The 14,033-nt window shown below is 39.7% G+C and overlaps 1 protein-coding gene across 3 annotated transcripts in view; it reads left to right on the forward strand.

Annotated features, from left to right (window-relative positions):
- The window catches only part of ADIPOR2 (adiponectin receptor 2), a 61,162-nt gene extending 47,720 nt beyond the window's left edge, over nucleotides 1–13,442 (forward strand). For all 3 annotated transcript variants that reach the window (XM_043967522.1, XM_043967521.1, XM_043967523.1), the window contains 5 exons: nucleotides 976–1,147; nucleotides 6,309–6,495; nucleotides 6,867–7,054; nucleotides 11,659–11,852; nucleotides 13,122–13,442. In XM_043967522.1, coding sequence (XP_043823457.1) covers nucleotides 976–1,147; nucleotides 6,309–6,495; nucleotides 6,867–7,054; nucleotides 11,659–11,852; nucleotides 13,122–13,250 — 870 coding nt within the window. In that variant the 3' untranslated portion in view covers nucleotides 13,251–13,442. The remainder of the gene's footprint in view (nucleotides 1–975; nucleotides 1,148–6,308; nucleotides 6,496–6,866; nucleotides 7,055–11,658; nucleotides 11,853–13,121) is intronic.
- The last annotated feature ends 591 nt before the right edge of the window (nucleotides 13,443–14,033 follow it).

Raw genomic sequence — 14,033 nt, forward strand, 5'->3', positions numbered from 1 at the left:
GTGAGTGTTGACCACTAACTGACAATGGTGCTCTTTGAGGCTGCTTTTGGTAGTGTCAGGAAGGAGACACATAGGCCAGTTCACCTTCCATTTTTAGTATGAGTGCTGGGGTTTCATATTTTGGGCTGGATTCCTCTCCTTTACCAATTGAGGTCAGAGCTTATCTCACACTTGGATGTGATCTGATCATTATAATCAACTGTTGTATGTTTTCATAAAAGTTCTTTTAAAGAAGTATTACAGTCTAGTACTGTAGAACTTCTTTTCTGCAGGCAAAAATAAATTATGTACCTTGGGCCATATTTAATTGGAGTTTGATTATTCTTTGCTAAGAAGATATTCCTTGAATATTTGAATATTCAGAATTCATCTCAGGGGTGGCTAGGTGGCACAGTGGATAAAGCACCGGCCCTGGATTCAGGAGTTCCTGAGTTCAAATCTGGCCTCAGACACTTAACACTTACTAGCTGTGTGACCTTGGGCAAGTTACTTAACCCCCATGGCCCCACAAAAAAACAAAAACCAAACAGAATTCATCTCAGAGGTTCAGAGGTGGACCTGCTGGATAGAGCTCCAAGCCTGGAGTTAGAAAGACCTGAGGTCACATCTGGCAACAGACACGTACCTCAGGGTTGTTATGAGGATCAAATGAGATAATTGTAAAGTGCTTAGCATAGTACCTGGCACATAGAAGGCCCTAAATATATTAGAGTTCCTTTAATGAGAATCTTATTGTTAGAACCAGCTCTTTCTTTTTTTTTCCTTTTTTTTGGGGGGTGGGGCGAGGCAATTGGGAGTAAGTGACTTGCCCAGGGTCACAGAACTGGTGTCAAGTGTCTGGGGTCGGATTTGAATTCAGGTCTTCCTGACTCCAGGGCCAGTGCTCTATCCACTGCACCACCCAGCTGCCCCAAACTAGCATTGCTTAATTGATAGATTCGCCTACAACCTATTTAACAAGTATTATCCTTACAGGTATGGGAAGGCCGATGGAGGGTTATCCCTCATGATGTATTGCCCGACTGGCTAAAAGACAACGATTTCCTTTTGCATGGGCACAGACCCCCTATGCCTTCTTTCCGAGCCTGTTTCAAGAGCATCTTCAGAATACACACAGAGACGGGCAACATCTGGACACACCTCTTAGGTATTTATGTTGAACTGTACTAATATGCTTTATGCCTTTTTATTTTTGTGGCTTTAAGGATAGGGAGCAGTATGAAGAAGAAAAAGGTTCTTTAAATGTCCTTTTTTATTATAAATTTTATCATGAGGAAATCCAAACATTTTAATATACAAACAAGAACAAAAACAAAGATTATATATGAACCTGGGAACTTCTTACATATGGTAGTTTTTTAATTAGCACCAGAGAACTTCAGTACTCATTCAGTGCCCTTCCTTACCAGCTTCTTTGTGCCTGTAGCAGAAATAGAAAATAGTTATCAGGCTAATGGGGTCCTGAAACTAGGATAGAGGATAGACCCACTCTACTGTGCCTCTGATCAAGCTTCCTCATCAATAATGGCACACACTAAAATTTTAACAGTGACATGAAGGAAAAGAGAAGAGAGAGGCAGGAATTAGAATGGCTGAAAACATACTAGCTTTTAATTGGGGCCTGACCCTAACATAGGGATTCACCATAACTGCAGTGGTTGCCCCAGCACTCCTGGCTTCTGTTCACCCATTAAGAAGTAGCTATTTCAAGAAAAGGAGTGAGGAATCCAGAGGGCTGCCATTTTGGGTGGCACTGAGCCTGAAGGAAAGGGGACTGAATCTCACCTGGGGCCAGTCCTGTCTAACCCTAGAGATTAGTCAGGCAGGAGCTAGGATGACAAACTCTATATATTCATCTCCAAGGAAGCTAAGGTAGCCTTGTAGCCCAGCATGGGGAGGGGCAAGAAAATTACTTGGGAATACAGTAAAGGCTGAAACATCAAAAATATAAAGAGAGTTGGTGGAGTTGTGAACTGATCCAACCTTCTAAAGTGCAATTTGGAACTATGCCCAAAGGCTGTAAAACTGTGCATACCCTTTGATCCAGCAATACCACTGCTAGGTTTATATCCCAAAGACATCCTGAAAAATATAGAAAAATCCCTATTTGTACAAAAATCTTTATATTATAGCAGCTCTTTTTTTGTGGTGCCTGAGAATTGGAAATCAAAGGAATGCCCATCAATTGGGGAATGGCTAAACAAACTATGGTATGTGATGGTGATGGAATATTATTGTGCTGTAAGAAATGACAAGCAGGATGACTTCAGAAAGGTCTGGAAAGACTTATGTGAACTAATGTATAGTGAAGTGAGCTGTGGAAGACTCAGTTACTCTGAGCAATACAGTGATCCACTACAATTCCAAAGGGCTTAACATTAAAAATGCAGTCCACTTCCAGAGAGAGAACTGATGAACTCTGAGTGAAGATAGAAGTATATATTTTTCACTTTATTTTTCTTGCCTTTTTTTGGCAACATGGCTAATGTAATAATATGTTTTACATAACTTCATATATGAAATGGGTATTATATTTCTTGCTTTCTCATAGGTGGGGGAGGGGATGGAGGGATGGATAGAATTTGGAACTGAACATTTTAAAAAATGTAAATGCTGCTAAAAAAAGAAGTTAAGAGCTTTTCAGTGATTAATCCATTAAAAACTTCTAAGAACAAAATTCAGAGCTTGCCACAATAAAAACAATCTTTCTAAATGATTTGAATCAGTATTGCATAAATAGAAGAAGAAAGAGAAATTTTGGTCATGTTAAAAGAAAATCTTTAAAAAATAAAATACATTACCAAAAGCTACTTTGAATTTGGTAACAAGCATATAAATTTGTATTTTATTAATTTTATTAATTACAATATCTTCCTATTAGTATCCTATGTATAAAATATTTAGTCTGCAGAAAGTTTCTTTCCTTATTATATCATTTAATGAGATAGATCTTGTAATAACTCCCATTTTCCATCTCACTGGTCCATGAGTAAAAAAATAATCCAATAATAATCCAATCACTATTGGATTAGATGATAAAGCTCAAGGTTAGTGTTCCTGTTAAAATTATCACAATTTCTTTTTATCCAGTTTCATTTGGAGTTAAACAGGGCCCAGCAAAAACTGAAAGTGACTTGTCCCCTTTCTCCAACTTCTTCTGCCCTATACCATTAACCTACTCTAGTATGAAAAGCCTTTCATCTGCTAAGTAGACCTTGGTCTCAAAGCAGAAAAACATCTGAATTTACCCTTTTATACTTATTGGAGATTTGACATATCTTTTAGTAGGGTTGAGTTTGTCATTTTTGTCTTTGTATTCCCAACCACTAGAACTGTACATAATTGGTAAATGCCTATTGATTGATTTTATTTCACATTGAGGAATGAAAAGCATAAGACAAATAGGAATAATTCTTTTAGACTAATAGGACTTTAAGATACCCTATAAGCTTTTTAGGAGATGACAGAACACAGGTAATGTCTGAGAGGATGGTCAGCAGTTCCCCAAGCCTTCTTTTGCTAGGGAGGATATCCGAGCTGATGTGACTGTGGCTTTTAGAAAAGTATATCTGGGAACTCTAGAGAAAGGCCTGTTGTAACCTGGTCTTTTGGCCTAGCACAGTTGCTCTTGACTTATGAACTATTCTCTCTCCCCTTTCCCTGCCTCAGCATTACCAGATGCATATTTTATTTCCTTACGTACATATTTGAGAAGTATTTGGTAATATTTTCTGCTATAATCATCCTTTCACCTTAGTTAATTGCTCAGATTAATACAGTGCTTTTACCTTTTTTTCAGAACAACCCCACAAGGCAGATAATGCAAGTAGTGTTATTTTCATTTGGTAGCTTGGGAAGCTGAAACAGCAGTGAAGTGACTTGTACAATGTCATATGGAGCAGATCTGTCAGTTCAACCCAGGTCTTCTTTCCATTATGTCAGGATGTGGTAACAGAGTCTCTGATAAGGCCAATGTGACATTGAAATGTTTCCTCTTTGTTAACATATTATCCATGTTCTTAGAAACCAGGGGAGATTAAGCAAAGGACGCTGGACTTGAAGTCAGAAGACTTGTCTCTAAACTCATCTAGTTAGTGGCTGTGGAACCAAATGCAAGCTAGCCTTCTCGAGGCTTGATGTCTTCATGTGTATTCATGAAGATAATTCTTTCCTGATCTAGCTCCTCAGGTTGTGAGGAAAGCTAGTGTTTACAAACTTTAAAGCACTATATGAATGTCAGTTATTAGTATTAAAATGTGGGGGTTTTCACATATTTCACTTAAGAAAAAGAAAATTTTCATTCTTCCACTTTTTCTAATGGCATCTCTTGTCTTGTTTTCCACCAAGGTATATACTAACTCAGATAAGGGAGAGAGGTGTCCAGTTTGTCCTTGAATGCTGAGGATGTATCTTTACATGATTTTAGCTATTTAAAAAGTCAAGTCTCAGGAAGTTAAAGTGATATCTTATACTCTTTGGAAACCTGAAAGAGAGGCCTTTGCTGGTTTCATATGTTCTATTTCCTGGCATAGTACGATAAAACGAGCGCTGGATTTGGAGTTAGAGGACCTGAGCCCTGTGATTTACTACTGATTGTTACCCTGGGCAAGTCAAATCTGGGTCCCAGCCTTTTCTCATCTGCAAAATTAGGGGAATTATACTAGATAACTTCTGAGTTCCCTTCCAGTGCTAAATGTATGATTCTGTGCCATTTTGGTAAGTAGTATTTGAAAACAGCAGGAAGCATAGTTAAGGTTGTTTCACTGAAGACAGAGAAATGAAAGAAATCCTCAATTAGCATCCCTTTCCTACTCTAATGTCTACATCATTCAAGTAGAAAAGGTATCTGAAAAGAGAAACAGATGTGGAAAATTTTCACAGAAATATTCATTCTTAATATTGCTTTCTCTTAAACCTTTTGAATACCACAGAATAGGCCACTACTTCACTTGTTTTAAACTTTGCTGGCTTGTGATGCAGTGGAAAACCTTCTGGATTTAGGAGTCAGAAGATCCGGTTTTGAATCCCAATTCTTCAAATTAAAACTAGTGTGACCTAGGCACATTTGTCTGTGGACTTCTATTTCCCTATGTGAAATTAGGAGGTTTGACTAGATAAGCCTCTATGGTCCTTTTCAACTCTAAATCTATTGTCATATCAGAGAATCCTTAAGCTGTCACAGTTTTATTTAAAAAATTTAGTTAGGGGCAGCTAGGTGGCACAGTGGATAGAGTACTGGCCCTGGAGTCAGGAGGACCGGAGTTCAAATGCGGCCTCAGACACTTAACACTTAATAGCTGTGTGACCCTGGGCAAGTCACTTAACCCCAATCGCCTCACTTAAAAAAAAATTAGTTACCTGAGTTTTTATCTCATTAGATTAGAAGAGGGTAGAGGCAGTTAAAGATTGACATAGTGACTACAATAAGAACAACAGTGTAGAAAGGTGAAGAGACAATAGCAGATACAGCTACATTGGTAGTATCTAATAAAGTTTCATAATGATAACCATAAAGTTTTTTTTAGAGGTTTTATGTTGTTCAATTGTATTTAAAGAAAACACTTCACTGCCTTTTGCATTATTAAATGTTTCTGTCATGAAGAGATAAGTTTCAGTTGTTATTTAGAAAATTAATTATATAGAACATGCCAGCAGGATAAAATAATAGTAAGATATATATATATATAAGATAAAATAATTAGATAAAGTAATAATAAGATAATATAATTAGCTAGGATAAATCAGGGTGGTATGATGGAAAGAACCCTGCATTTGGAGGAAGACGACCTGTGCTTGCCTGTTCGTTCTGCTGGTTGTTCCCCTACAAGTAAATTACTTCCTCTTTATGAAACTCGGTTTCCTCATCTCCAAAATGAATGACTTGGACAGTCTCTAAAGTCTTTTACTGCTCTGTTCTGATATCATATGTTTAATTGTGTCTTTTTGTGGGGATAAAATATATTTTAACAAAGCACACATACCTAAACCACAAAATGTGCTTCCCAGAGAATGTTTTGTGCCTTATGTATAACAAAGTAGTGCCGATTAATGAACGTTGATGGTGTGTAACTGGAGTTTTGTTGCTATGCAATAAAGTTTTTAAATTCTACTTGTATAATTCTGCAATAATTTCCAAAATGGTTGGAGCATTTCATAGCTCTATTAAGTTAGTGGGCCTAGTTTTGATCTAGTTTCTCTGACTCTCTTTTTTGGTGTTTTTTTTTTTTTTCGGGGGGGGGGGTGGTGTGGTCTTTTCAAAGGTCTGATCTTTCATTCTTCCACCTTCCCCTTTGATTTATTTTCCCTAGGTTGTGTTTTCTTCCTATGCCTGGGGATCTTCTACATGTTTCGTCCAAACATCTTCTTTGTGGCTCCATTACAAGAGAAAGTGGTCTTTGGGTTATTCTTCCTGGGAGCCATTCTCTGCCTTTCCTTCTCATGGCTTTTCCACACTGTTTACTGCCACTCAGAATCAGTCTCCCGGATCTTCTCCAAGTAGGTATCAGGAAAGCCTCTAAGGCAGGGATTCTTAACCTTAGGTCCATTAAAAAGCTTTTTTACACCTGTATTTCAATATAATTGGTTCCCTTTGTAATTCTCTGTATTGTATTCTGTACATTTAAAAACATCGTTCTGAGAAGGGTGCATGGTGTTATTAGACTGCTTAAAGGGCTGAATGAATTACATAGGAATACCAGATGATTTGGCCTAGGGGAACATATTTAGCAGTTTTAGCACTGCTTAATTTAAGGAAGGTAAAGTTTCCCTTTAGTTATTGCTGATAATTCAGAGCAAATGGGGCTAATTAGGGTTCTGGGATTTAATTTTTTGGGGGGGTATTAAACTGAATATTTGTCCTATTCTAGACTGGATTACTCTGGCATTGCCCTCCTGATCATGGGAAGTTTTGTTCCTTGGCTTTATTACTCCTTCTACTGTAATCCACAGCCCTGCTTCATCTACTTGATTGTCATCTGTGTGCTGGGGATTGCAGCCATCATTGTCTCCCAGTGGGATATGTTTGCCACCCCTCAGTATCGGGGGGTGAGAGCAGGTAAGAATTCTGTTAGGTTTTGTACTTTATTTCAGCAGTTGGAGAACTTTTTAATTGAGGACAAGGAGTGTAGTGTTTAAATGAACATGAACTTTTCTGGTGTCGTATTTAGGAGACTGATTTTTGGTTGTGGCTATATAATGTTCTGAATGTCAAGCTCTTTAAACTTTGTAAATTGAGGGAGGGCTTTAATTCTCTTTAGGGGAGCTTTTGGGTGAATTAATTGCTATGAAAACTTAGGTAGCACTTTCTGTGGTTGCTACATAACCATTCTACCTATCTGAACATTACATGTGGCTCCTTTTCATTATTTCTGCTACAGAAATAAAAATGATGAATTCTGGGTCATGACTCTTCAATCTGAAGATGATATAGGAAGCCCTTTGGGTTCTTTTCGCATAGGTGCTGTTTTAGAAGTGAAGCAGAGGGGCAGCTAGGTGGCGCAATGGATAGAGCACCGGCCCTAGAGTCAGGAGTACCTGAGTTCAAATTCGGCCTCAGACACTTAACACTTACTAGCTGTGTGACCCTGGGCAAGTCACTTAACCCCAATTGCCTCACTAAAAACAAAAAACAAAAAACAAAACAGAAGTGAAGCAAAAAGTATAAAGGAAGGATTGAGGGTAGGGAAGGTATTTTCTAGCTATGACTTTTTTTTCCCCTAGTATGAAAACTTTGGAGGAAAACACTTAGTTCACCAGATAAAAGCAAATAGGTTTGTTGTGGAAAGAAATTGGGTGTTTCCCCATTCTCTTGTCAAAGGTGTTTCAATCAAGTAAATGGACAGTGCTTAGCGTTAAAGCTGAAAACAGAGCTCTGTGTGTGTGTGTGTTCATTCAAACATGGTCATGTTAGAGGATAGCTTCATTGCTGTATGCAGCACAAGATCCTCATTATTGAGCCTTTGACTTAGAAAAAAAGAATCAGGATACCAGGAGTCTTTTTTTTTTTTATAATCTGGAAATAAAAGGCAAGGCATTGGTTATTTTGCTCACAGGTAATATAGAAGTCAGTTAAAATTTTTAGTTAGGATTACTGAAGTTGTGGCTAGTGGCATAAATAATGCTATTTATTTTTCCCTTCTTGTTTAGATGCCCCTTTCACGTAGAAGGATATGTATCTTTTGCGGGGGGTGGGGGGTGGGGGTGGGCCAGTGAGGGTTAAGTGACTTGCCCAGGGTCACATAGCTAGTAAGTGTCAAGTATCTGAGGTCAGATTTGAATTCAGGTCCTCCTGAATCCAGGGCCGGTGCTTTATCCACTGTCCCACCTAGGTGCCCCGGATACATATCTTTTTGAGGCTCAATAATGTCTTTGATGTTTAAGATGTAGATGTATGATCTTGGGCAAAATATTTGCCCAGCATTCCTTGATTATAACATTGAGGGGTGGTTAAACTAAAAGATCTTTATGATTTCTTTTAGTCCTGAAATACTTTATGCTTCTAATTCTGTAGAGTTCATTGTGCAGTACCTGTAAAGTAGTCTACTTTTTCTTGCAAGCTGTAGCAGATGTATACCTCAAAACAAAAGGATAGGCAATAAAAAGTTGGCATTCATGTGTTATGTAGAATTTTGTATCCCTATAATTATAACACAAGTTTCCAAAGCTTCTCTCATCCCTTGAATATTCCTGAAGACTGAAAGGCTGTGTCTTAGTGACACTGACAAACTTTGATTCCCAAATACTACTTTCGGTCTGGGGTCCCATGCTTCTTGGGCCCTAAGAGACTTAGGTCTTCTTTTTTCTCCTTTTCCAGTTTATTGTAAGTACAAGTTCTTGCCACACCAGAATTCCAAGTGCCTTCTATAGGCAGGGAGTTTGATTTACTTTAGAAAGCATTTAAATTTTAATGTTTTTTTCTCATTCCCCAAGTTACTTCGTGAGTACTAGTTCCCTTTTCAGGGTAGAATATTGCATCAAATGGATAATTCAATTCAACAAAACATATATTAAGCACCTAATGTGTGCAAAGTACTAGGGACACAGGAAAAAAACATTTGTCCTTAAAAGGAGCTTATGTTGTACTAGCAGGGACATAACCTAGTGGATAAAAGGTAATTTGAGAAAGGAGAGAACATCCCGGACATCATGGAAGACGTCATGGAGGAAATGACCCTCAAACTGAGCCTTGGAGGTTACTGAGAGGTGGAGATGATGACTTGCAGGGGGAGGGGGATTCTGGTACAGAGGTGCAGGGTATGACATGTCCAGTTGAGAAACTGGAAGATAGTGTGTGACCTTGAGGAATAGAAAAGCAGTTTGGAAACAAGGTTGTAAAGGACCTTAAATGCCAGGCTGAAGAATTTGTTATTCTAGAGGCAATAAGGGCAGTAGAGAACCGCTGAAGTTCAGGCCTGTCCTCTTTTTCACATACACTATAGTGTATATCCACATTGTCCTTCTTTATAACTATTCAGCCAGACAACATCCCTGTGAGGTAGGTGCTCTTATCCCCATTTTACACTAGAAGAATCTGAGGCAGGCAGAGGTGAAGTGACTTGCCCAAGGTCATACAGCTAGTAAGTATCTGAGGTCGAATTTGAACTCAGGTCTTTGTGACTCCATGCTCAGCATTCTGTCTGCTGTTCCACCTGGCTTCCCTTCATGCATGGAATGTATTCCTTCCTTACCTCTACCTCTTAGAATTCCTAGTTTCTTCCAAGGTTCAACTCAGATCCCCCCTATATGAAGCCTTTTCTTATCTCCCAAGCTACTGTAGCTTCTAGAAAATTACCTAGTATTTACTTTGTATGTAGTTTAAATATACAAAGGGTCAAAATGTGAAGGACGTAAATGTCATAACTCAAGACGTTGCCTGTGCATGCTACTTTTCCATGATAGAATGTAAGCTTCTTGAGGGCAAGGACTGTTTCCATTCTTAGCTTTTTATCTCTGGCACCTTAGTATAGTAACTGGCACATAACATGTGCTTAATCATTATTGATTGATTACAAATCACTTTAGCTTCTATGTGGAGAATTAATTGGTGAGAGGAGAGGCGTAGGGGTAAGGAGACCAATTAGGAGACTACAGTATTCCAAGCAAAAGGTGATGAGGACCTGAACTTAGGTGAATTATGTTGTGAGTGGAGAGGAAGGAGCAGTTGTCAGAGTTGACGTGGAGGTAGAATCAATGAGGTTTGGCTCCTGATTGAATTTGGAAGGCAAGGGAGAGGAAAGAATTAAAGATACCACATAGGTTATAAATTAGGATGACTGGAAAAATGGTGGTGTCCTCAAAAGAAATGGGGAACTTGGAAGGGAAAGGATTTAGAGGAATAGAGACCTTTTTTTGAGCATAGAGTTTGAGATGTGTGTGAGACATCCAGGTGGAGTTAAGCAGCGGGCAGCTGGAGATGCCAGTCTGGCACTCAGTCAGATAGGAGGAGAACCAAGAGGGAACAATGTCACAGAGGCCCAGAGGGAGGAAAGAATGTCTGGGCATACATAGAGTGTGGAAGTGTTTGTAGAGTTTAAATTTTCAGCATCTGAATCTTGGGAGAGGTCAAGTAGGATGAGGGCTGAGAAAAGTCAATCAGATTGAGACTGACTTTGCTCACCTTGCAGATAGCAGATAGCTGTGGGATCAGAAGCCTGATTTTAAGGAGATGAGAAATGGGTGAGTTGTTTCAGTGAGATTAGATAACTCTAGTTTGAGGGGTTAGGACAGTCAAGTGAAGGTCATTTCAGGCTGCTGGAGGTCTGGGCATGTTTGTAGGCAGCACAAAGGAGACTGAGAAAAGGGAAATCAAAGGAAAAGAAGGGAATGATCTCTGGGATAATTTCCAGCCCGGGATTATCACATTCCATAGAACTGAGTTTATATGAACACCAAACAACGGAAAGAGGTTGAGATGAAGGGATCTAAGATAAAGGAGAGTGAGTGAAGGTTAAATCTTTAATAGGAAGGCAGAGGAAGATATACATTGTGTAGGACTGAGAGTTCAGGAGAAGATGGTGAGGGAAAGAATTTTCACCTCCAAAAGTGGCAGTTCTGGGATGGGATAGTAGATGGCAACAGGGTATATTCTTAGAGCACTTGGGCCAGCAAATACCTGGTTATCAGACAACCTGGGCTAAGCTAAAGTTGTTTGGAGGCTCAGACAAAACACACCCCACACAGGAAGCAAACAGCCCATCCATCTGCTGCCTCTGGCAGCCTATGAATTAGCATCTCAGATGAATCCACTCCAAATCTCTTTAAGCACCCTAGGACTTCTGGCTCCCCAAAGTGCAGGATTTATGGATGTCAAAGGGTTCATTATTCTTTGGCTTTCTGTTGTAATCTTTTACAAAAGAGGCACCTTACTTAACTTCTCTAGCGATGTCACTTTAAACCCATTGAAGACTGACAGCTAATTAGATGAAGCATCACTCTGCAGGAGGGAGCATGGTGCACTTTTATTTTCTATTCTAACACAGTTGCCCTGCCTTTAAAGTAGAGTTTCACAAACCCTTTTGTCCCTTTCTAAAAGGACACTAGTATTGTACTCTATGTACTTTGGATCCTTCCGTTTACAAAGTTGATGTTCCACTGCTGACCCAATGTGTTCCTCACCATCTCCCTGTTTGTGTTGGTTTTTCCCCCCCATTTGACTCCTAGGAGTGTTTCTGGGCTTGGGCCTTAGTGGAATAATTCCTACACTGCACTATATCTTTTCGGAGGGGTTCCTGAAGGCTGCCACCATTGGACAGATAGGCTGGCTGTTGCTCATGGCTTGCCTGTATATCACTGGAGCTGCACTCTATGCTGCTCGGATCCCCGAGCGCTTCTTCCCTGGAAAGTGTGACATCTGGGTGAGTCTGTGAAACTCATTTATTTTGATGGTAGTAGATAAAGAATGACTGGATACATGCTTGCCTAACCATTTTGGATTTTAGACTGTTAAGGGGGCAGCATAATTGAAAAGGATACTGTATTCGAGCTTCCGTTGCCCCACTAACCGGCTGTCCCCCTCGACCAAGGCACTTATGGGCCTCCATTTCCTTATGTATAAAATGGGAAGGGGGAGAAGTTGGGTTTAGAATACAGTAGAGGTGTGGAGGACATAAAGAATGTTATACCTGAAGAAGGGCTCTCGTTCTTAAGTTCTTAAGAATTGAAGTGCCAGTGACGAATATGAGACCTGGCCACTTGAATACCATTTCTTGTTTACTTTATGATCCTAAATCTCCTTGATGCTCAGTTCATCAGTCCATAAAACGAAGGTAGTCCTACACTTTGAGCCTCAGGTAGTTAGCATTTTATAGTATTTGTCTTTGGTGCAAAGGCATTTCCGTAGCATGTATGTCATTGAACTTTGGACTTGGAAGGAATCTTCTAAGTTGTGTTTTCCAATTTCCCACCATATGCAAGAGCTTCTTTTGTAACATCCTGCAAGGTAGGTGGTCAGTGTGTAACCTCAAGAGTGGTTTGGCTATATAGGAATCACCAGCCATAAAGAGGCTCTGAATGCTATGATGGCCCCATTTGTAAACCTTGTCTCACTATTAGTCATGAAGGAGTCACTTGGAAAGAAATCCCAGTACCATTGAGCCATCGTTATGATATATGAATACAAGAACAATCTGTGATTTCTTCAGTGAAGAAATCCTTCACTGACAGAGGTTACACAGCCTATCTGTACATTAAATAGATAAATTCTGGGGATTTGCCGGAGGCACATAGAGTTTGACTTAACCCAGAGTTACACTGGTAAATATCAGAGGCAAGATTTGAACCCAGGACTTGCTATAACTCTGCCGCTCTGTCCAATATGCAGTGTATGCTATATACATCTTGAGTCATTGTGCTAGACTTGTGCTAGAAGGAGACTCTGCCAGATGATACGTGGCCAAGAGTTAACTTTGACAAGTGAAATGTATTTGTGATTCTGGAGCCTACAACTTGTAGATTTATGCCTTGGTTGTATCAGGGTGTATGTGGAAGGGGCAGCAGGATCTCTGATTATATCTTCTGTACTTCAGCTTATTGTCGAACTAGAAGTCAGAGTTTTAAACACCTTTAGCTAAACTCTTAATCATGCATGGGGTTTTGTTTTGTTTTTTCTCTCTCTTTGTCTTCAGTTTCACTCCCATCAGCTCTTTCACATCTTTGTGGTTGCTGGGGCTTTTGTGCACTTCCACGGTGTCTCAAACCTCCAGGAGTTCCGTTTCATGATTGGTGGAGGCTGCAGCGAGGAGGATGCATTGTAAAATCTGCCAGTGTCCGGACCATAACCCAGAACTAGGGCCAACAACAGCTGTGGTCCATATTGACTGGCCATTGATGCAAAACACGAGAAAGAGCCCCACAACTTTGAAACCCATCTGGGCATCGAGGCTTCCCAGGGGCTGGACATAGTACATGATAGAGAAGAGAAAAACAAAAATAAATCATACCTCAAAGGATGGAGTGCATCAATTTGGAGAAAAGGAGATATACACTCAAACTTAACTTATTCTTAGGAATCTGCAGATTGAGGGCCATGGAGGACCCTTGGCAAACTGGCTTCTGTTCAATGCCATATTTATTTGTAGAAGATGGCTGTTCTTCTCTTTCCCTTCTCTACTGCCTCTCTTCTCTACTGCCTCTTCTCTTCTCTTCTCTCCTCTTCTCTCCTCTTCTCTCCTCTTCTCTCCTCTTCTCTCCTCTTCTCTCCTCTTCTCTTCTCTTCTCTTCTCTTCTCTTCTCTTCTCTTCTCTTCTCTTCTCTTCTCTTCTCTTCTCTTCTCTTCTCTTCTCTTCTCTTCTCTTCTCTTCTCTTCTCTTCTCTTCTCTTCTCTTCTCTTCTCTTCTCTTCTCTTCTCTTCTCTTCCCTCCCTTTTTTAAATAAATTGACCACGATTTGGGGTAAACATTTATATCTTGCTAAGGGGCAGGGGTGTGATTTTAGATGCTCTTTTGGGAAAACAAATTAATGTAAATAAGATTTCTAACTTTCTGTTTAAAAAAGAATTTATATAAATGTTTAAAATGGGGTGGGGTAGGGGAATTTTT

Source organism: Dromiciops gliroides, chromosome 5 (assembly GCF_019393635.1).
Source record: "Dromiciops gliroides isolate mDroGli1 chromosome 5, mDroGli1.pri, whole genome shotgun sequence".
In the NCBI taxonomy this organism is placed as follows: domain Eukaryota; kingdom Metazoa; phylum Chordata; class Mammalia; order Microbiotheria; family Microbiotheriidae; genus Dromiciops; species Dromiciops gliroides.